Here is a 22,082-nt window from a genome sequence, read left to right as displayed (position 1 = left end):
CAGGATGGTCTCAATCTCTTTTTTTTTTTTTTTTTTTGAGACGGAGTCTTGCTCTGCCCAGGCTGGAGTGCGGTGGCCGGATCTCAGCTCACTGCAAGCTCCGCCTCCCGGGTTCAGGCCATTCTCCTGCCTCAGCCTCCCGAGTAGCTGGGACTACAGGCGCCAACCACCTCGCCCGGCTACATTTATTTCTTATTTTTTTTAGTAGAGACGGGGTTTCACCGTGTTAGCCAGGATGGTCTTGATCTCCCGACCTCGTGATCCGCCCGTCTTGGCCTCCCAAAGTGCTGGGATTACAGGCTTGAGCCACCGCGCCCGGCCGGATGGTCTCAATCTCTTGACCCCGGGAACTACCTCGGCCTCCCAAAGTACTGGGATTACAGGCATGAACCACCGCCCCCGGCCAACTGGGTGTGGTTTTTATTTTTATTTTTTGGGACAGAGTCTCCCTGTTGTAACACTAATTGGATAATACATAATTACTAGGAAATTGTTAATTTTCACAGATATGATAACTGGGTTTTTATTTTTTGAGACAGAGTATTGCTCTGTGGTGAGTGACACTCACTGGATAATACATAATATTAGGAAATCATTAATTTTCACAGATAGGATAACTGGGTGTGGTTTATTTTTTTGAGACAGAGTCTCGCTCTGTCGCCCAGGCTGGAGTGCGGTGGCACAATCTCAGCTCACTGCAACCTCTGCCTCCCAGGTTCAAGCACTTCTCCTGCCTCAGCCTCCCAAGTAGCTGGGACCACAGACGTGCACCACTATGCCCATCTAATTTTTATATTTTTAGTAGACAAGGGGTTTCTCCATGTTGGCCAGGCTGGTCTCAAACTCCTGACCTCAGGTGATCTGCCCACTTCGGTCTCCCAAAGTGCTAGGATTACAGATGTGAGCCACCGTGCCCAGTCTGGTTTTAATTTTTTTATTTAATTTTTAAATTTTATTCTAGTTTTAGGGGTACACGTGCAGGTTGGTTCTATAAATAAATTACGTGTCTTGGGGCTTGGTATACATATTATCTCATCACCCAGGTAATAAAAAATACGGAATGCTTAAAAAATTTGTGCCATCCATGTGCAGAGGCCATGCTAACCTGTGTATCATTCAAATTTTAATATACGTCCTGCTGAAGTGAGTACTGGATGTGGTTTTTAAAGAGAATTTGTGTATTCTTAGGAGACACATGTTAAAATATTTAAGGATTAAGTGTCATGATATCGGCAACCTTGTGAAATGGTTCAGAAAAATAAAAGATAAAGCCAATCTGGCCAATTGTGAACTGCTGAATGTAGGGTGTAGGTTGTAGGTATATTAGTGTTTACTATTGTTCTTTCAATTTACTGGTAAATTTAAAATTTTTCTTTTAAAACATTTTTTAGACACAGGGTCTCACTTTATTGCCAAGGCTGTAGTACAATGGCACCATCATAGCTTATTGTAACCTCCTACTCCTCGGCTCAAGTGATCTCCGCTCAGCCTCCTAAATAGCTAGGACTACAGGCATGTCACCATGCCAGGCTAATTTTCCATTTTCTTGGAGAGATAGGGTCTTGCTATGTTGCCTAGGCTGGTCCCGAACTTATGGCCTCAAGCGATCTTCCCGCCTTGAACTCCCAGAGCGCTAGGATTACAGGTGTAAGCTACTTTGCCTAACCCCCAAATTTTCATATTAAAAAAAAAAAAAGGAAATCTTCTGATTAACTTCCTCCTATCAGCTATTACTCCATTTCCTTTCTCCATTTTGAAGCAAAACTCTTAGAGCTGTCCATTCTCCATCCTGGCTAACATGGTGAAACATCCCCTTTACTGGAAAGAAAAAAGAATTAGCTGGGTGTGGTGGTGCGTGCCTATACTTGGGAGGCTGAGGAAAGAGAACTGCTTGAACCCAGGAGGTGAAGGTTGCAGTGAGCCAAGATCGCGCCATTGCACTGGATCCAGCCTGGCGACAGAGCAAGACTCTGTCTCAAAAAAAAAAAAAAAAAAGAGCTGTCTATTCATCTATTTCTACTCTTTCTAATTGCTCTCTCATTTTTTTTTTTTTTTTTTGAAACAGAGTCTTACTCTGTCACTCAGGTTGGAGTGCAATGGCGTGATCTTGGCTCACTGCAACCTCAGTCTCTGGTGGTGGCACATGCCACCACGCCCAACTAATTTTTTGTATTTTTAGTGGAGATGGAGTTTCACCATGTTACCCAGGCTGGTCTCGAACTCCTGGCATCAAGTGATCTGCCTGCCTCAGCCCCACAAAGTTCTAGGATTACAGGCAAGAGCCACCATGGCTGGCCTCATTCTCTCTTAAATGCCATTGCATTCAAGCTTTTGCTCCCATCCCTCTATTGAATCTGACTCAAAGTCACCAACAATATCTACATTGCTGAATCCAATGACTATTTCTCACTCCTCAAGGTTCTGCTTCCAGTAATGCCTGGGTAGCTCCTATTAGACTGACCATTCCATAAATTACATAAACCACAGAGGAAATATAAAAAACAACAATCTTACTTCAGCCAAGTTAACTGCCTGCGAAAACAAAAAAGTCAACATTCTTTTTTTTTTTTTTTTTTTTTTTGAGACGGAGTCTCGCTGTGTCACCCAGGCTGGAGTGCAGTGGCGCGATCTCGGCTCACTGCAAGCTCCGCCTCCCGGGTTTACGCCATTCTCCTGCCTCAGCCTCCGAGTAGCTGGGACTACAGGCGCCCGCCACCACGCCCGGCTAGTTTTTTTGTATTTTTAGTAGAGATGGGGTTTCACCATGTTAGCCAGGATGGTCTCGATCTCCTGACCTCGTGATCCACCCGCCTCGGCCTCCCAAAGTGCTGGGATTACAGGGTTGAGCCACCGCGCCCGGCCAAAAGTCAACATTCTTTATAGAAACATAATCCAGAATCTTTATATCAATTATAACATGTATGATAAAATCCTCAATTAGTAGATAAACAATGAAACAGGAAACTGTGACCCATACAGAAAAGAAAAGGCAATGAAAGGAACCATCCCTAGGATAATCCAGATGATGAGAATTAAATTTTAAGGCAGCTATTATAACTGAGGGAAAATATGATTGTACTGACTAAGAAAGCAGTAAGTCACAGCAGAGAAACATAATCTCTAAAAAAGAACCAAGTGTAAATTTGAAACTGAAAATTATCTAAAAAAATTCACCAAATGGGCTTAACAGCAGATTGACCTGAAAATATATATATATAATAAATATAAATAAATTTATTATATGAGACATGTATCTGGAAACATACATATGTATATATTTCCAGATGGAAAGGACAGAAAGAGGCAGAAAAATGTTTAAATAATAGCCAAATACTTCCTAAATTTAAAGACAAATTTACACATAAAAGAAACTCAGAGGCTGGGCATGGTGGCTCATGCCTATAATCCCGGCACTTTGGGTGCCCAAGGTGGGCAGATCACCTGAGGTCTGTAGTTCGAGACCAGGCTGCCCAACATGGCGAAACCCCAACTCTACTAAAAATATAAAAAATTAGCCAGGTGTGGTGGCTGGCGCCTGTAATCCCAGCTACTCAGGAGGCTGAGGCAGGAGAATCGCTTGAATTCAGGAGGTGGAGGTTGCAGTGAGCCAAGATCGCACCACTGTACTCTGGCCTGGGTGACAACAGCAAAACTCCATCTCAAAAAAAAAAAAAAACGGCCGGGCGCGGTGGCTCAAGCCTGTAATCCCAGCACTTTGGGAGGCCGAGGCGGGTGGATCACGAGGTCAGGAGATCGAGACTATCCTGGCTAACATGGTGAAACCCCGTCTCTACTAAAAATACAAAAAATTAGCCGGGCGTGGTAGCGGGCGCCTGTAGTCCCAGCTACTTGGGAGGCTGAGGCGGGAGAATGGCGTGAACCCAGGGGCCGGAGCTTGCAGTGAGCCGAGTTCGCGCCACTGCACTCCAGCCTGGGAGACACAGCGAGACTCCGTCTCAAAAAAAAAAAAAAAAAAAAAAAAAAAAAAAAGACATCATCAGGCCGGGTGCTGTGGCTCATGCCTGTGATACCAGCACTTTGGGAGGCAGAGGCAGGAGGATCACTTGAGGTCAGGAGTTCAAGACCAGCCTGGCCAGTATAGTGAAACCCCGTCTCTACTAAAAATATAAAAAATTAGCCGGCGTGGTGGCAGGTGCCTGTAGTCCCAGCTACTCGGGAGGCTGAGGCAGAACGGCGTGAACCCGGGAGGCGGAGCTTGCAGTGAGCCGAGATCGCGCCACTGCACTCCAGCCTGGGCAACAGAGTGAGACTCTGTCTCAAAAAAAAAATGAAGGTGAAAAAAGTTTAGTTTTGATTTAGTGAAAAAGATTTGTTTTCTTTTCAGATGAAAGAAGACTGAAAGAAATTGTTGTCAGCAGATCTCCACTACAAAAAAAAATACCAAAGGAAGTGCTTCTTCAGGATAAAGGGAAGAGATACCAGTGGGAAACTTAGATCTATTCAAGGAGGAATGAAGAACAGTGAAGATGGTAAATATGTGAGTACTATTACCATGTCTTCCTCTTATTTAAAATACATTTAACTTTTTAATATCTTTTTTTTTTTTTTTTTTTTGGAGACAGGGTGTTGCGGTTACCCAGGCTGGAGTGCAGTGGCGCAATCTTGGCTCACTGCAACCTCCGCCCCCAGGGCTCAGATCCTCCTGCCTCAGACTTCGCAGTAGCTGGGACCAAGAAGTGCACCACCACACCCAGCTTGTGTTTTTGTTTTTTGAGAGTTTTGCTCTTGTTGCCCAGGCTAGAATGCAATGGCACGATCTCGGCTGACTGCAACCTCCACCTCTAGGGTTAAAGTGATTCTACCACCTCAGGCTCCTGAGTAGCTGGGCTTACAGGCATGTGTCACCATGCCCAGCTATTTTTTTTTTTTTTTTTTGTATTTTTAGTTGAGGTGGGGTTTCACCATTTTGGTCAAGCAGGTATCAAACTGCTGAACCTCAAATGATCCACCTGCCTCAGCCTCCCAAAATGTTAGGAATACAGGCATGAGCCACCACTCCCAGGCCAGTAAGTGGAGATGTTGAACAGGAATATGGATATATGGAGTTTAGGAGAGTGGTCTGGGATGGAGATTAAAATATGGGCAGAATTGGCCAACACCTGTAAATCCCAGCACTTTGGGAGGCCGAGGCAGGCGGATCACAAGGTCAGGAGATCGAGACCATCCTGGCTAACATGGTGAAACCCCGTCTCTACTAAAAATACAAAAAAAAGTTAGCCAGGCATGGTGGCGGGCACCTGTAGTCCCGGCTACCTGGGAGGCTAAGGCAGGAGAATGGCATGAACCCGGGAGGCGGAGCTTGCAGTGAGCCGAGATTGCGCCACTGCGCTCCAGCCTGGATGACACAGTGAGACTCTGTCTCAAAAAAAAAAAGGGGCAGAATCTGGCCAGGCATGGTGGCTCATGTGCGTAATCCCAGCACTTTTGGAGGCCAAGGCGGGGAGCTCACTTGAGGCCACACGTAATTTTTAATAAGGCTGGATTTAGGGCTGCCATTTTACCTTTTTTTTTGAGACTGAGTCTCGCTCTGTTGCCCAGGCTGGAGGGCAGTGGCGTGATCTCAGTTCACTGCTCTACCTCCTGGGTTCATGCCATTCTCCTGCCTCAGCCTCCCAAGTAGCTGGGACTACAGGCGCCCGCCACCATGCCTGGTTAATTTTTTGTCTATTTTTAGTAGAGACGAGGTTTCACCGTGTTAGCCAGGATGGTCTCCATCTCCTGACCTTGTGATCCGCCCACCTCGGCCTCCCAAAGTGATGAGATTACAGGTGTGAGCCACCGCGCCCGGCACTATTTTCTATTTTTCTCTTTTATTTTTTGTTTCTCTGTTTATCCTCTCTTGTCCTTCTTTTGAATTAACTGAAATTTTGGTTAAAATTCTATTTCCATTTCAGTTTGGTTGTTGCTCTTCTTGCTATATGTCATTGTTGAGTTTGTTTTATTTCAGTGGTTGCTCTAAGGATGACAATATACCTTATGAACTTTTCACAGCCTACTTTATATAAACTGTCAAAATCGGCCAGGCACAGTGGCTCACACCTGTAATCCTAGCACTTTGGGAGGCCAAGGCAGGCAGATCATGAGGTCGAGATTGAGACCGTCCTGGCCAACATGGTGAAACCCCGTCTCTACTAAAAATACAAAATTTAGCTGGGCGTGGTGGCGGGCGCCTATAATCCCAGCTATTCGGGAGGCTCAGGCAGGAGAATTACTTGAACCTGGGAGGCGGAGGCTGCAGTGACCTGAGATTGAGCCACTGCACTCCAGCCTGGCAACAGAGCAAAACTCCATTTCAAAACAAACAAACAAAAAAAAACCTGTCAAAATCTTGAAACCCTCTTGCTTCATCCTTTATTCTACAGTTAAATTTGTTGCATCTACGTACCTTATAAATCCCAGAGTATATGCTATTATAATTTTTGTTTTAAAGTTAAATGTGGCCAGGCGCAGTGGCTCACATCTGCAATCCCAGCACTTTGGGAGGCCGAAGTGCATGGATTGCCTGAGGTCAGGAGGTCAAGACCAGCCTGGTCAACATGGTGAAACCCCATCTCTGCTAAAAATACAAAAATTAGCTGGGCGTGGTGTGGGTGCATGTAATCCCAGTTACTCGGGAGGCTGAGGCAGGAAAATTGCTTGAACCTGGAGGTTTCAGTGAGGCGAGAGGTGCCACTGCACTCCAGCCTGGACAACAAGAGAGAAACTCCACCTCAAGAATAAATAAATAAATAAAAATAAAGTTAACGCTGGGCATGGTGGCTCATGCCTGTAATCCCAGCACTTTGGGAGGCTGAGGTGGGTGGATCATGAGGTCAAGAGATTAAGACCATCCTGGCCAACATGGTGAAACTCTGTCTCTACTAAAAATACAAAAATTAGCTGGGCATAGTCTCACACACCTGCAGTCCTAGCTACTCAGGAGACAGGCAGGAGAATCGCTTGAACCCAGGAGGCAGAGGCTGCAGTGAGTCGAGACTGTAACACTGCACTCCAGCCTGGCAACAGAGTGAGACTCTATCTCAAAAATAAAAATAAAAAAATAAATAAATAAATAAAATAAATAAAGTTAAATGTATTTGGCCAGTTGTGATGGCTCACACCTGTAATCCCAGCACTTTGGGGGGCCAAGGAGGACAGGTCATTTGAGGCCAGGAGTTCAAGACCAGGCTGGCCAACATGGCAAAACTCCGTCTCTACTAAAAATACAAAATGTAGTTGGGCATGGCGGTGCACACCTGTGGTCCCAGGTACTAGGGAGACTGAGGCATGAGAATCACTTGAACCTAGGAGGCGGAGGTTGCAGTGAGTCAAGATCGTGCCACTGCATTCCGGCCTGGGCGACAGAGCAAGGCTCTGTCTGAAACAAAAACAAAACCCTGCAATGGCTCCCTATGTCACTTGGAATAAAAGCTAAGGCCTACCAGTGGTCCCAAGAGGTCTCACCAGTTCCCCTCTGACCACACGTTGTACAACTCTCTTCCTCACTGATCCCAGCTGCAGTAGTCTCTGCTGTCTGTTAACTCATCAGATATATTGTCACCTGGAGGTCTTTGCCAGAGTCTACGTACCTAACTTCCTCACCTTCTCCCAAGTGTGATGCCACCTTCTTAATAAGGCCTACCTCCCTCCAAACCTGGCACTCCTGATTAGTTTATCCTGTGTTGACTCTTTTTTTTTTTTTTTGCATTTATGACTTGTTTTTAAACATACTATTTATTTATTATGACTTTTTCACATCTATCTCCCTACTAGGATACACGTTCCACAAGGGCAAGGATTTTGTCTCTTCTGTCCACTGCTGTATTTCCCATAACTGACTGACTGAATGCTAAGCACCACAGAGGAGGAGCAGATAAAACCTCTTATAGTAGCAGGAGACACCAGAGGAACAGAGAGGCCAGCCCACTGTTGGGCCTCTGCCTACATCCCTCCAGTACACCCTGTACTTCTCTATCTCTGTTCATTACTTTCTAGCCATGCAGGCCTTCTTGATTCTTGCGTATAGTTAGACCATCCCATTACAAGGCTTTGCTCTAGCTGTCCACTCAGCCGAGAACACTCACTCTCTCTTCTTTGCCTGGCTGGATCCCTCTTGTCATTCAAATCTCTACTTAAATGTGGTGTCTTCAGAGCAGCATTCCCTGCCACACAATCTGATATACCTTAGTCACTTCCTTATTTTTTCTTGAGATGGAGTCTCGCTCTGTCACTCAGGCTGGAGCGCAGTGGTTCCATCATGGCTCACTGCAGCCTCAACCTCCCATGCTTAAGTCATCCTCCCACCTCAGCCTCCCGAGTAGCTGGAACCACAGGCCTATGCAACCACGTCTAGCTAATTTTTTTATTTTTGTAGAGATGGGGTTTCACCATGTTGCCTAGGCTGGTCTCGAACTCCTTAGCTCAGGTGACTGTGTGGGCCTCTCAAAGTGCTGGAATTACAGGTGTAAGCCACGGTACCCATCCATTACTTTCTTAACACATCATCCTACTTTAACTCTGTATACAGTCTTCATTACTACCTGAAATTTTGTTGGTCAATTTTTATTTTTATTTTTTGACACAGAATCTGGCTCTGTCGCCCAGGCTGGAGTGCAGTGGCATGATCTTGGCTCACTGCAACCTCTGCCTCCCAGGCTCAAGCCATCCTCCCACCTCAGTCTCTTGAGTAGCTGGGACTACAGGCCCGTGCCACCATGCCCAGCTAGTTTTTGTATTTTTTTGTAGAGAGAGGGTCTCACTTTGTTGCCCAAGCTGGTCTTGAATTCCTGAACTCAAGCGATCTGCCTTGCTCGGCCTCCCAAATGCTGCCTATGGGATTACAGGTGTGAGCCACTATGCCAGCCTTGTCAGTTCTTTTCCACAGCTGTCCTCATCTGCCCTATCAAATTCTAGACACTTACACATGCTACAAAGTAGCTCCAGAGAGACTTTACTGTCCTATTTGCCGCTGTATCTCCCGCACCTGGAACAGCGCCTCACATGAACAGGTGCTCAATAAATACTTGTTGGGTGGACAGAAGCAGGTGAACTGGGTCCCATGGGTGGGCAGAATTCACTCTATCTTCCAAAGGGCATCAAGCAGTCCCTGGGGACTTTAAGATGCCAATCTACGGGGAAGAGAAAGCTCCTCTGTTTGGGCTGAGAGAGTATGTCTCACCTCTGAATGGTTTCCTCCTGTTCCTTAACCATGTGTGCCAACTGCTGAAAGATGGAGCCCAGCTCAACAATTGTCGACTCAATGTTCTGCATGGTGTCTGCCCGACTCTGGATGTAGGAATCCTTCAGGAGAGGGAGAGAGCACATGAGCACCATCAGCTTCTTCAGGGTCAGACCTGCATCTTTACAGCCCTCCCAGCTTGCCATTCTGCCCATGGCACACTCCAAACACTCTCTTGGGAACCACAGAGGATAATGGAGAAGCTGATTCTCCCTAGTTCAGAGCCTGGGTACCTGCTCGTCAATGAGCTGCAGCTGCTGGCTGGTCCGAGAGTCCATCATGTCGATGGCGACATCCTTGGAGGCATGGGACTCTGCCCCCAAAACCACAGCACCACCCCCTGGGGAGAAAACAGGACGTGGCACATCTTCACAGTTAAAAGCAGGTTCAAAGCCCACATGCTCTGGGTTTGAATCCCAGCTCTGGCACTTACTAGCCTTGTGACCCTGGACAGGTCATTTAACCTCTCTGAGCCTCAGTTTCCTCACCTGTAAAATGGGGGATAATAATAGTTGCTTTCTCAAAGGGTGGTTGTGAAAATTAAATGAGAGAATGTGAATAAAGGTAAGTGTATGAAAAAAATTAGAAATTATTCTTCTGAATACAACTGAATTCACCCCAACAGTGACAATGTGGGAGTCTAAATGTGGATCACGAATCTCAATCATCTGGTTCGGCCTCTGAGAGATGGAGCCTAGAAACTTCCTTGACCCTCCACTCTCCTACCCAACCCGTGCCTTCAGAGGATGCCATCACAACCAGAGTAAGTAACCTTACCTCCCGGGGCTTCCCGTTTTACCTCTGACTTACCCAGGTGGTTAGGGGCAAGGGGCAGGGCTGACACAGGTGCCCGGGAGAACTGCTCTCTCCGGCTCCTCTGCTGCTTCAGGTTCTGGGGTTGGGGAAAAACGCAAAGGACCTGAAGCCACTAGAAAGCAGGCATGTTAAAGAGACTCCCACCATTGGCCCCATGACCCTGTAGAACCTGTACCTTCCCCATTTCCTCTTGGATCTTTACCCCCATATTCCTATCCCTCCTAGGCAAATTGTTCTCACCTCAGTCCTCACTTCTAAAACCGATTTGAAGTCATTGGACATAGAAGCCAGTTTCGACTAGAAGAAAAGGAGAGACGGTCAACCAAACAAGACTCCACATTCTTCCCCTTTGCCTCCTTCCCTTCCTCCCCAGCTCCCACCTGCAAGGAGACCACAATGGTGTTGGAGTGGGTCTGCAGGTGCCGGCCACTCTGGCTGCCCTTGGCCCTCACGAAATCCTGGAGCTGAGCAATTTGTTTGTTGAGGCTATTGATGTCCTGGTAAAAGAGTCCAGGGAAAAACAAAGTATTAGCCAAGGAGTCCTCAGTCAGCATCTCTCCCGATGGCCATCTCTGGTAGGAAGGGCAAGGTGGAAGTTACTAGCTAGAGTGAGAGTATCCCAGACAGTCAGACCAGATGGGCCTGCTAGGATTTTCCAAGGTCTAGTGTTTGCTCTGGCTCAGTTCCTGCAGAGAAGAGCTAGAAAGAGGCAAAGTAGGCCTTCATCCATTTGTAAATAACTTGTTTACTCCTCCAGCCTACTGCCCTGCTCCATTCTGTGAGGCCATGCTCTTGGCCACAGAACCCTTTCAAAATCTTGGGTCTAGAGCATGACCAACAAAACCCCTGGACAGCATTCAGGAAAAGGGAAGAGTCAAAGGCACTGTAGCTTCAAGAGGCATCAACAGAATTATATTTATACACACAATTCCTCAGTGGCTCACATCTGTAAACCCAGCACTTTGAGAGGCCAAGGCAGACAGATCATGAGGTCAAGAGATTGAGACTATCCTGGCCAACACGATGAAACCCCATCTCTACTAAAAATACAAAAAATTAGCTGGGTGTGGTGGCGCATGCCTATAGTCCCACAGTCCCAGCTACTTGGGAGGCTGAGGCAAAAGAATCACTTGAACCTGGGAGGTGGAGGTAGCAGTAGGCCTAGATCGCACCACTGCACTCCAGCCTGGCAAAAGAGTAAGACACCGTCTTTTAAAAAAAAAAAAGAAAAGAAAAGTTATTATTGGCCTGGCGCGGGGGCTCATGCCTGTAATCCCACCACTTTGGGAGGCTGAAGTGGGCGGACCACCTGAGGTCAGGAGTTTGAGACCAGCCTGACCAACATGGAGAAACCCCACCTCTACTAAAAATACAAAATTAGCTGGGCACGGTGGCATGTGCCCAGCTATTCAGGAGGCTGAGGCAGTGGAATCACTTCAACCCAGAAGACAGAGGTTGTGGTGAGCTGAGATCACACCACTGTGCTCCAGCCTGGGCAACAAGAGTGAAACTCTGTCTCAAAAAATAATAATAAATAAATAAATAAATAAGTTATTACAGTTGAGTGCAGTGGCTCACACTCGTAATCCCAGTACTCTGGGAGGCCGAAGTGGGCGGCTTACTTGAGGTCAGGAGTTTGAGACCAGTCTGGCCAACATGGTGAAACCCCTTCTCTACTAAAGAGAAAACAATTAGCCAGGCATTGGTGGCAGGTGGCTGTAGTCCCAGCTACTGGGGAGGCTGAGGCAGGAGAATAGCCTGAACCTGGGAGGTGGAGGTTACAGTGAGCCAAGATCACACCACTGCACTCCCACCTGGGCAAAAGAGCAAAACTCTGTCTCAAAAAAAAAAAAAAAATTATCCAGGTATGAGGGCATGTCCCTATAGTCTCAACCGCTCAGGAGGCTCAGGCTGGAGGATAGCTTGAGCCCAGGAGTTAACAGCTATAGTGAGCTAGGATCACACCACAACACTCCAGTCTGGTCAACACAGTGAGACCCCCTCTCTAAAAAAAGAAACTTGCTCTGGGTCCCCATGGCAATGGAAAATGACAGGAAGACAGAAGTGATCTGATTGGAATGCTGGGCTCTCCTGATGGCTAGTAGCTCACCTGTTTGATGATATATGTTAGTTCTTCAATTTCCACTGCTTTATCATCAAAGAGGGACTTGCGCTTTGCCACTACAGAGACAAACAAGAAGCCACAATGGGTGAGGTCAACGACAAAACTCAGGGAATACAGCCCTCAGTCCTCTTTGATTTACTGCCCCACTTCTGAAAGACCCCAAGAACACTCACAGATTGTCAGCTTCTCCAGCTTGGCAAATGTGTTGCTAAGGTCTTTCCCAATGCGCCTGCAAATGACCACTAGTGAGACTGTGGGAAAGGGCAGGAGGCCTTTTCCCACATAAGCTCCAGCACAACCAACCCCAGACTTCACAGCCAAGGCCACTGATCGCAAGTCTACTTTTCTTCAGACATTGTAGTACCCCACCAGAAAGCTTCTCTCAACTCACTTGGCCATGAGGGTGAATTCACTGCGTTGTCGGACAGCACGCAAAGCTGGCTTATTTGTCTGGATTCCATTCTGAAAAGCAATGGCAGGAGGTGACAACTTTAGTTCTCCCTTCCCCAGTTCCAGCTTTCACTCTTCCTGAGGAGTCCACTAAACTATCTCTAGCACTAGTGGCATCCATCAGATGATCCAGACTTATGAGTGGAAGTCATTTAGAGTCCAGATTTGAAGACAAGTAGATCTGAGTTCAAATCTTGACTTACCACTTACTAGCTGGGGGATTTGGGGCAAGTTACTTAAAACATTCTGAATCTCTACTTCCTCTTCTATAAGACGAAGACAACCCACACATCTCCCATTGTTGTTGCTAAGGTTAAATAACAAAAAGGCTGAAAAGTACTTGTCAACTACCTGGTACATAGTAAGCACTAAATAAATGGTAGCTAGTATTGCCATTCTATTCCTCAAATCAGGAAATCAATAAGGATGACTGCAAAGTTCTTGGAGATCATATAGAAAAGCAGCTTTACCATGAGCTGAAAAACACATTTTTATAACTTTACTATTTTTGAGACAGGGTCTCACTCTGTCTCCCAGGTTGGAATATAGTAGCATGATCATAACTTACTGCGGCCTCGACATCCTGGGCTCAAGCGATCCTCCCACTTCAGCCTCCCAAGTAGCTGGGACTACAGGGCACACCACCGCACCTAGCTAATTTTTAACTTTTTGTAGAGATAGGGTCTTGCTATATTGCCCAGGCTGGTCTTGAACTCCTGGGCTCGCACAATCCTCCCACCTCAGCCTCCCAAGTACTGGGATTACAGGTGTGAGCCAGCATGCCCACCCATCAGTAAAAATATTTAAAAATACAGTTACTCAGCCAGGCGCGGTGGCTCACGCCTGTAATCCTAGCACTTTGGGAGGCTGAGGCAGGCAGATCACGAGGTCAAGAGATCGAGATCAACCTGGCTAACACGGTGAAACTCCGTCTCTACTAAAAATACAAAAAATTAGGCAGGTGTGGTGGCATGCACCTGTAGTGCCAGCTACTCAGGAGGCAAAGGCAGGAGAATCGCTTCAACCTGGAGGCTGCAGTGAGCTGAGATCCCACCACTGCACTCCAGCCTGGGTGACAGAGCGAGACTCCGTTTCAAAATAAATAAATAAATACAGTTACTTGGCCGGGTGCGGTGGCTCACGGCTGTAATCCCAGCATTTTGGGAGGCCGAGGCAAGCAGATCACAAGATCAAGAGACGGAGACCATCCTGGCGAACATGGTGAAACCCCGTCTCTACTAAAAATACAAAAACTAGCTGGGTGTGGTGGCACACGCCTGTAGTCCCAGCTAATCGGGAGGCTGAGGCAGGAGAATCGCTTGAACGCGGAGGCGGAGGCTGAAGTGAACCCAGATCATGTCACTGCACTCCAGCCTGGCAACAAAACGAGACTCCGTCTCAAAAACAAATGAACAAACAAACAAAAAAATACTTACTCAGGTGCTTGTAACCCCAGCACTTTGGGAGGCTGAGGCGGGCAGATCACTTGAGGTCGAGAATTTGAGACTAGCCTAACCAACATGGAGAAACCCCGTCTCTACTAAAAATACAAAATTAGCCGGGCGTGGTGTCACATGTCTATAATCCCAGCTACTTGGGAGGCTGAGGCAGGAGAAACACTTGAACCCAGGAGGCGGAGGTTGCAGTGAGCTGAGATCACGCCATTGCACTTCAGCCTGGGCGACAAGAGTGAAACTCCCATCTCAAAAATAATTAATTAATTAAATAAATAAATAATTAGAAAGCACTCCCAAATTTTTTTTTAAGAGGAGCTGAGTGCAGTGGCTGACACCTGTAATCCCAGCACTTTGAGAAGATGAAGAAGGTGAATCACTTGAGCACAGAAGTTCGAGACCAGTCTGGGCAACATGGTAAAACCCCGTCTCTACCAACAAAACAAAAATTAGGCAGACATGGTAGCACATGCCTATAATCCCAGCTACTGAGAAGCTGGAGGCAGGAGGGCTGCTTGAGCCCAGGAGGGCAGATGTTGCAGTGAGCCGAGATAGAACCACTGCACTCCAGCTTTGGTGACAGAGTGAGACCCTGTTTCCAAAAAAGGAGAGAGAGGCTGGGCGCAGTGGCTTATGCCTGTAATCCCAGCACTTTGGGAGGCTGAGGAAGGCAGATCACCTGAGGTCAAGAGTTCAAGATCGGCCCGACCAACATGGTGAAACCCCGTCTCTACTAAAAAAAGATACAAAAATTAGCCGGGCACGGTGACGGGCACCTGTAATCCCAGCTACTCCAGAAGCTGAGGCAGGAGAATCGCTTGAACCGGGAAGAGGAGGTTGCAGTGAGCTGAGATTGCCCCACTGCACTCCAGTCTAGGAGACAAGAGTGAAATTCCCTCTTAAAATTAAAAAAAAAAAAAAAAAAAGAGAAAGAGGAAGAGACTGGGCCTCGCTCAGCCTTCTAAGTAGGTGGGACTACAGGCACATGCCACCACGTCCAGCTTTTTTTTTTTTTTCTTGTAGAGACAGGGTCTTTCTTCATTGCCCCTGCTGGTCTCTAACTCCTGGCCTCAAGCGATCCTGTGGCCTAGGCCTCCCAAAGTGCTGGAATTACAGGTACGAGCCACCACATCCAACCCTAAGTTATTTTGATACAAATTACTGGTCTAGGGCCAGGTGTTTGTGTCCAGACCAACCTGGGCAACATAGTGAGACACTGCCTGTACGAAAAAAATTTAAAAATTAGCTGGGTGGTGCATCCATGTAGTCCCAGCTGCTCAGGAGGCTGTGGAAAGAGGATCCCTTGAGTCTAAGAGTTCAAGACTGCAGTGAGCTATCATCACGCCACTACACTCCAGCCTGTTGACAGAGTTGAAAACAGATCTCAAAACAAAACAAAAACAACAAATTCCTGATCTAGAAAATGTCCTTAATGTTACAGAGATAAAAACTAAGATGTAACTAGATTAATTTTCTCATGGTTACAGAGCAAATTTATGGTAGAAATATATTGGAAAATTCAAGGTGCGTGTTTCTCAGCTAAAGGCTCTTCCTAGAACTTGTTCCTTATTCACACCAATTATATTACAGCCAAGTACTCTCTGAAGTACTCCCTCCAGAATAGCAATCCTGCCCTCCAAGGGATTCCTCCTAAAAAAAGGTCTAAGTCCTTGCCTCTAGTTAGCCAGCCGACCTCTTCTCTGTTGCTTACAGCAGACCCTACTGGCCCCATCCAAGCCTATCAGTTCCATCAGGTACCCCCAAGAATTACTTCAGTTAACAGTGGTGGAGCACAGTCCTTCCTAGATTTGAGTATGGCTCACTCCTCGCCTTTTCCACTCCAGGTCCTTACCTGACGGGTCTGCAGTGACTTGCAGGCAGACAGAAACTCCTGGGTCCGATCCCGGCAGGACATGGTGTCGGGAGGGGGAGGGACGAGGGCCACTGGGGGGGGCAGAGGGGCGATGTCGCTGCTGCTACTGCCAGCAGGTGCAGGGGACAGGACCTGTGTCTTTGAGAGACCCAGGTAGACACCCTGATCCGTGTTCTTAGACCCGTAGCGTTTCCGCGGGATCATTGAGACGCATAACCTCGGACTGTTGTGGAGGGGAGAGTGTCATTCCCCAGGCAGCTTCTTTCCCCAAACTCCCCCGCCCCACCCCAATCAACAAATCCTCGAGCCCCTTCCGCACTTCTCATGGACTTTCGCGCCCAAGACGCTCGCAGATCCTGGGGCGGGCCAGCAGCGGAAAGGGCTCTGCTTTTCCCCTGTCCCAAGTCGAACCCGCTTCAGACTCTTCTTCCAACTTGGCTCCGGCGGCCAGAGCGCGGGCCGGGGGCCCTGAAGCAGACAGGGCCAGAGCCAAGTCCCGTGGCCCTCAGACTGCGGCCCGGCCCGTGTAACTGCCCCGGGCCCTAACCCAGTCCCTTCGTTTCCGTGGTTTCCTTCGGCCCCTCGGGGGGGGGGGCCGGTGACGGACCTCCAAAGACTGACACACTTCGGTGGGCGGAGGGGGAAACCTCTGGGTGTTTATTTGAAACAGGAAGTCCCACCCCCCGCCCAAGGTCCGCCTTCTGGAAGACTTCAACCACTCATTAGCTAATGCCGACGTCTCTCTCAACAGAGGCTTTCCTGATTGGACGGCAAGGAATTCGCTCACCAGGAGCCGGGCCGGCAGGACTTGCCTGCTTGCCCCTGGTTCCCTTCCCCCTGCCAGTCGTCGCCCCTGTAAAACCACTGCCCCAGAGCTGACACGGTGGCCAGACCCCCTCTTAGAGCAAGTCTTACCTCCCCTCTGCTGCCTGCCGCCGCCGCCACTACCAATCTCCCCGGCCGTCACTACCTCCTCCCTGGGCACTGAGGCCGCCGAAACCCGACCAGACTGGAAGCGGCCACGTCACCTACACGTAACCCCACCCCCGGTGACGAGGGGGCGGTCCCACGCATTTTCAAGCCAGGCGACCCGAAAGACACGCCCCACATCTAAACGCAAGAGCGACCCCCCCTCCCATTGGCTAAGGCGCTGCCGTGACCCCGCCCCGGAGTACTACAGCGGGAGCCCAGGGGGCTGGGCCCGCCTCCGGGGAGGAGCCTTAAAGAACCAGCTGCCCGGCGGTGTCCGCGCCGGTTTCCCAGAGTGGTGATGCAGGTACACGTTAGAAATTTTATTCTCTGGAGGTTGGGGCGGACTAAGAGCAGGTCTGGGGTCATCCCTTCTCCGGCTCCTCCTGGTTGCCTTCTCGGATCGGACGCTCCTGTTTCCGAGTCTGATCTGATTGCCTCTTGCTTGACGGCAAGGAGTCCCGACCACTGAACATTGATGACCTAATCTGGTCTGATTGTCTCTTGCTTGACCGCGAGGAGCCCCGACGACTGAACATGGATAGTCGCCGCCACAGCACGGTGATCAGAAGGCTTTCGTTCGACTTATGATGATTCTGATGGTCCGGGGAGTTCAAGTCGATACCTTCGGCGCCTGAGGCGACGAGGCCTCTGAGCTCACCCCTACCCTCGGGAAGCCCCTTCTCACACTCCCTGGGCCCTCTGTGTGTGCCTCTGGTCCCATCTTCCCTGACGTCCTCAGACTCTGCCTCCTTGGACTGCTCATCCGACATCTCAAAGTCCTTGTCTTGGCAGCAGCCCATGGCCCCGCGGGGCCCCGGACTCCCTGCCACCCACGCCAGCCTACCTGCCTCCAGGCCCGGCTTTTGTGACATCAGATATCCCGTCGCCCCAGCTCAGGGAGCCCCCACCCCAAGCTACCCCTCATTCCTTTCTCCCATCACAAAAGGCTCAGGGTCATGGTGGATGTTCAGCTGTTTATTTACAAAGTGGGCAGGCACAGGGGCGTCAGGGGCTGGTGGACCCAGGCCGCTTCTTCTTTCTCCGTCTGGTTTGGAGAGCTCCTTGGGTCTGCTCCAAATCCGAGAGCTTCCGCTTGGCAGCTGCCTCCAAGGATGCCCAAAGTTCGTCTGTCTCTGTGTCTTCTAGGGGCACCTTGTTGGGTTCTTGAGGCTCTTGGGGCTCATCCTGGTGAGTGGGAAGAAAGTGTAGGAGTCAGGGGGACTGGGCATGGTAGCTCCCACCTGTAATCTCAGCACTTGGGGAGACCAAGGCAGGAGGATTGCTTGAGCCCAGGACTTAGCGACCAGACTGGGCAACATAGGAGACCCCATCTCCACAAAAAGAAGTTAAAAAAAAAAGAAAAAGTAGTCAGGGGCACAGAGACAAACCCACAGGGAAGGAGACCCTGGCTGAGAAATAATCCCTCTGGGTATCACCACCTTTATTCCCTGCTCCCAGAAAGCAACCCCATCCATGCTCTTGGCAATAACCCTCAGGATTTTAACTGTTAATGCCTCTCAGAGAAATTAAGTGACCAGGCAGGTAAACAGATAGTCCCAGGTCTGCATTCCAGCTGCCTCCTTTTCCTCTTCATAGAGAGATCCTCACATCTATGCCCTTAGCTCCCACATTCCCAGACCCAACTGCTCACCTCCCAGTTGTCCCTGCCTGACAGGAGGAGGCAGTTCAATTGAGACTTGAGATAAACCTGCAAAAGATGAAGGACCTTAAGAAGCCAGGCATGCTGAGACAGAAACATGAAAGGGGACAAAGGAGGCGGAGCCTCCACAAGACCATGAGTTTGGGGTGGGAGAGACGACTTACCTTATGCTCCAGACCCCGTGGATTCTGGATCCTGTGTATCCTCAAGACTCTGTCCAAGCCACAGGAAGCTAGTAGAGGCTTTGAAGGGTGGCACTGCAACCCACGGACACTGCCTGCCAGCCCCTTCAGACAGCCCAGTAGACGCCCTAGAGAAGGGGGGAAGCATCCGTGATAACTGGCTGGCCAATAACCAACCATTCATTGTTTCCTGTTCCAATCACTTTCCATTTCAACATTTAATCTGCAACAAAACCCTGAGACTGGAGCTTCTACTAATATTTCCATTTCGCAGGTGAGGAAATTACGGCACAGGGAGTTGAAATAGTTTAAGGTCATACAGCTTTTGAGGAAACCAGGATTTGAACCCAGGCAATCTGGCACCTGAATGAGGCCTCACTGGCCCCACTGCACCACCTTAGAGGGAATCCTTACCCTTCTCCCTGCGCCTTCCTTTCCCCCCGACATACCCTAGTCCACTCACCTTGCCGGAGGTCAATTTCTGCCAGCTGCCCATGAGTATTTCCCACAATCACTGAGCTGAGGATGAGACCAGAGGCAAGCGGAGTCAGCAGTAACCTCCTGGAGCCCTTCCCAAGCCCTACCCTCCCACCCCTTCCCCTCTAAACACTCACTTGCCTCCCGGAGTGAGGGTCATGGCTGTCAGTGGGTACTCTCCATAGGTGGTCTCTAGGACTGGCCGGCGCTGGGGGGATGCTGGATCATAGACACGAACCTAGAGGAAGGCTGAAGCATCATGAAAGTATCCTCACCCTGCACCTACCCTCTGGCATCTCTGCATCCTCACCCGCTCCCTGCACACTGCTCTCTTATTTATGATCCACTGTCAGAAGCTTTCTCATCTTAGATGTATGCCTCTTCTCTGAGCATCAGGGTGTCAGAAGAGCTGCTTAGCAGCATAAATGGACAGAGCTGAGGGGAGAGGTCCCCTAGGTTTGAAGTGTGTGAGCATTCCATCCTCCCATACTCCCATGTAGGGGAAATGGAGGGATGGAAAAGCAAGTCAGTCTAGTAGTCAGTGGGTGCTAAATTTCAAGCAGAGGTTAGCCTGAATGAAGGAGGAAAGAGGATGCCCTCGTATGTGTTTTGAGCAAAGGCGTATGACCAAGATCAGACTTCAATGTGCAGAAAGCCAAGAAAACAGGACAAATACAGTGACCCAGCCCTACCCGTGTCTCAAGACCTCAAATGAGACAGCCATAAAGATTTCTCATTTGGGGCCTTCATGTAAAGCTGAGGAGCTGAGGAGCTGAAGCCAGAGATGGGAGGCTCAGGCCTCAGTCCCAAAGCAAATCAGAGAGGCTGCATCAGGACCAGAACCCAGTTCTCTTAACCCCTAGCCCAATGTCCTCTGACACCTGCACCCTATAACTCCCACAGTGAAGGGGATCCACTGTCCTCTCCTCTCTTCCAGGTGGGAGGAAACCAGCACAGTTCAGGAAACTCCACCCTAGAATGCAGCAGAGGACAGTCATGGGCTCAGGGACAGGGTTGGAACAGATGGGGACGCGCTTGCTCCTTTGAGCTCAGAATGGTGAGAAAGGCAGTTGTGCCAAACCGTGGGGGCCATTTCTTCAGAAGGCTGCTTTATCCCAGGGGAAGGTAGGGGTGAGATGACACCTTACCTGGTGGTACCCTGTGCAGGTGACAAGCTTCTGTGATCCTGGGAGAAACTGTATGTCCTGGTCCCAGATGGGAACCCGCAGGTCCAGCCAGTCATTCCGCACCTGGTGGGGTGGGCAGATGGGGAACAGGGCTGTGGGGGGCTTGATGTGCTCCTCCTTTCAGCCCTCCTTCGCCCCCTAAAGCCCATCTAGTCTCTGACGCATAGTCAGTGGCCACAGCCTCCCTCAACTTCAGGAACAGCTCCTTCACACTCTTGTCACTCACGTTCTTGGCCCTGAACACAGGTTCCTCAGAGCCCTGCAGGTCCCACATCTTCAAAGCATTCTCTTTCCCACCTGTGGCAACCACATGGGGGTGTGCTGGGTCTTGGCGCATCCTACACACCCCAGGGCCCACTCTCAGTTCCAGGAGCTAAAAAGAATGGGAGATAAGAGTTCGTTCCAGAGTTCTTAATCCTCCCTTCCCCAACATGATCATTAGGCACCTACCCCAGCCCCCCTCCCCCAACCATCAGGGCAGGGAAGCCTCACTGGGTCAGAGGATGTGTTCTTGTCATTGTCATGCCAGACTCTGAGAATCCCAGAATCCACACATGTGATGAGGGTGCTGCAGAGAAAGGACAGAGTTGGGATGTTTTAAGTGCTTAAACTCCTTGTTCTAATCTTTCTCTCCTTCTCACTACTAGACTTGACAATGTTTAAAAACAAACAAACAAAAAAGTACAAAAGTATTCTCTAGGCCCCAAACTCATATCAACCCGATTCCCTACTAACAGTCCAGTTTAGAAGAAAGCCTCTAGGTCACTGGGCTCTAGGCAGAGCCTGACAGCTTCCAGCTTCCTAATCTGTTAATTCAACTTACTCAACAGGGTGAGGGTTTACCAAGTGAGGAAACAGAAGTGCTGAGAAGCTAATCTGCCACTCAGCTATGTTACAACCGCAGCTGGAAATCCACTCTGTAACATTCCGGAGTGCTTTTGCTGTTCACAGCTGTGTCTAGCGCCTGGCCGTACTGGTCTACCTGGCCGTGCTGGTCTATCTGAATCTTGAGTTGCCTACCAGGGCTCAGGATCAGCAGTTCTAAAAGGATTGAAATGGGACTGGTCTGAATTTAGGGTTTGGTCAAAGTCAAACACCAGCTTCTTGTGTTCCTTGCTCTGGGTTTCAGGCACTAAATGTCAGTCTCTTGCTTAAAGTATCTCAAGAAGTCCAAGCAAGTCTCTCCCCAGGATCTGCACAGCCTGCGCCTATGTTCTTTCTCATGCCTGCCAACCCTCCCCAGCTGGGTTCAGGCTCTGTTTCGACTTGCCTGAGCTGTGACAAAAGTCTCCCAGTTGCTGTCTCCAATCTATCCTCCATACTCCTACAGGTTCCCAGTGCTGACTATGGTACTTCTTTTTTTTTTTTTTTTCCCCAAATCAACAGGTCTTTTATTGCATCATTAAAATATCACAGGTAGGTCTTAGGAGTCATCTGGCATCTTTTTTTTTTTTTTTTTTTTTTGAGACGGAGTCTCGCTCTGTCACCCAGGCTGGAGTGCAGTGGCCGGATCTCAGCTCACTGCAAGCTCCGCCTCCCGGGTTTACGCCATTCTCCGGCCTCAGCCTCCCGAGTAGCTGGGACTACAGGCGCCCGCCACCTCGCCCGGCTAGTTTTTTGTATTTTTTAGTAGAGACGGGGTTTCACC

General features: G+C 49.0%; 2 protein-coding genes, 1 long non-coding RNA gene and 1 other non-coding gene across 8 annotated transcripts in view; 1 reads left to right on the top strand and 3 right to left on the bottom strand.

Moving 5' to 3' along the window:
- STX5 (syntaxin 5) overlaps nt 1-17,032 on the bottom strand; it is a 27,177-nt gene extending 10,145 nt beyond the window's left edge. The window contains exons 1-10 of one of the 5 annotated variants that reach the window (XM_025356052.1): nt 16,872-17,032; nt 15,936-16,179; nt 12,571-12,641; nt 12,353-12,408; nt 12,165-12,235; nt 10,435-10,551; nt 10,295-10,351; nt 10,049-10,130; nt 9,472-9,578; nt 9,179-9,300 (exon numbers count right to left, since the gene is read on the bottom strand). In XM_025356052.1, the coding sequence (XP_025211837.1) occupies nt 9,179-9,300; nt 9,472-9,578; nt 10,049-10,130; nt 10,295-10,351; nt 10,435-10,551; nt 12,165-12,235; nt 12,353-12,408; nt 12,571-12,641; nt 15,936-16,160 (908 nt within the window). In that variant the 5' untranslated portion in view covers nt 16,161-16,179; nt 16,872-17,032. Of the gene's footprint in view, nt 1-9,178; nt 9,301-9,471; nt 9,579-10,048; nt 10,131-10,294; nt 10,352-10,434; nt 10,552-12,164; nt 12,236-12,352; nt 12,409-12,570; nt 12,642-15,935; nt 16,626-16,871 lie in introns of those variants that run through there. The other 4 variants (XM_025356054.1, XM_025356056.1, XM_025356057.1 and 1 more) reach the window with 4 other exon arrangements.
- Nucleotides 1,050-1,151, bottom strand: LOC112607447. Its single transcript, XR_003115795.1, has one exon. It is a non-coding gene; the product is annotated as a U6 spliceosomal RNA (small nuclear RNA).
- A 117-nt stretch (nt 17,033-17,149) lies between the features above and the next one.
- On the top strand, nt 17,150-19,004 carry LOC112606238. Its single transcript, XR_003115616.1, has 2 exons — nt 17,150-17,232; nt 18,525-19,004. It is a non-coding gene; the product is annotated as an uncharacterized LOC112606238 (long non-coding RNA).
- On the bottom strand, nt 17,887-21,095 carry WDR74 (WD repeat domain 74). The gene is made up of 8 exons (XM_025356430.1): nt 20,927-21,095; nt 20,661-20,807; nt 20,396-20,497; nt 19,385-19,485; nt 19,234-19,289; nt 18,753-18,898; nt 18,580-18,636; nt 17,887-18,113 (listed from the first exon to the last, which is right to left on the bottom strand). The coding sequence occupies exons 2-8, from the start codon at nt 20,769-20,771 to the stop codon at nt 17,934-17,936; spliced, it is 753 nt and encodes a 250-aa protein (XP_025212215.1). The 5' UTR covers nt 20,772-20,807; nt 20,927-21,095; the 3' UTR covers nt 17,887-17,933.
- Nucleotides 21,096-22,082: the final 987 nt, after the last annotated feature.

This window comes from Theropithecus gelada, chromosome 14 (genome assembly GCF_003255815.1).
Source record: "Theropithecus gelada isolate Dixy chromosome 14, Tgel_1.0, whole genome shotgun sequence".
NCBI classification, from domain to species: Eukaryota; Metazoa; Chordata; class Mammalia; order Primates; family Cercopithecidae; genus Theropithecus; species Theropithecus gelada.
The sequence above is the reverse complement of the archived record's forward strand: the minus strand, read 5'-3'. Positions and strand labels throughout refer to the sequence as shown.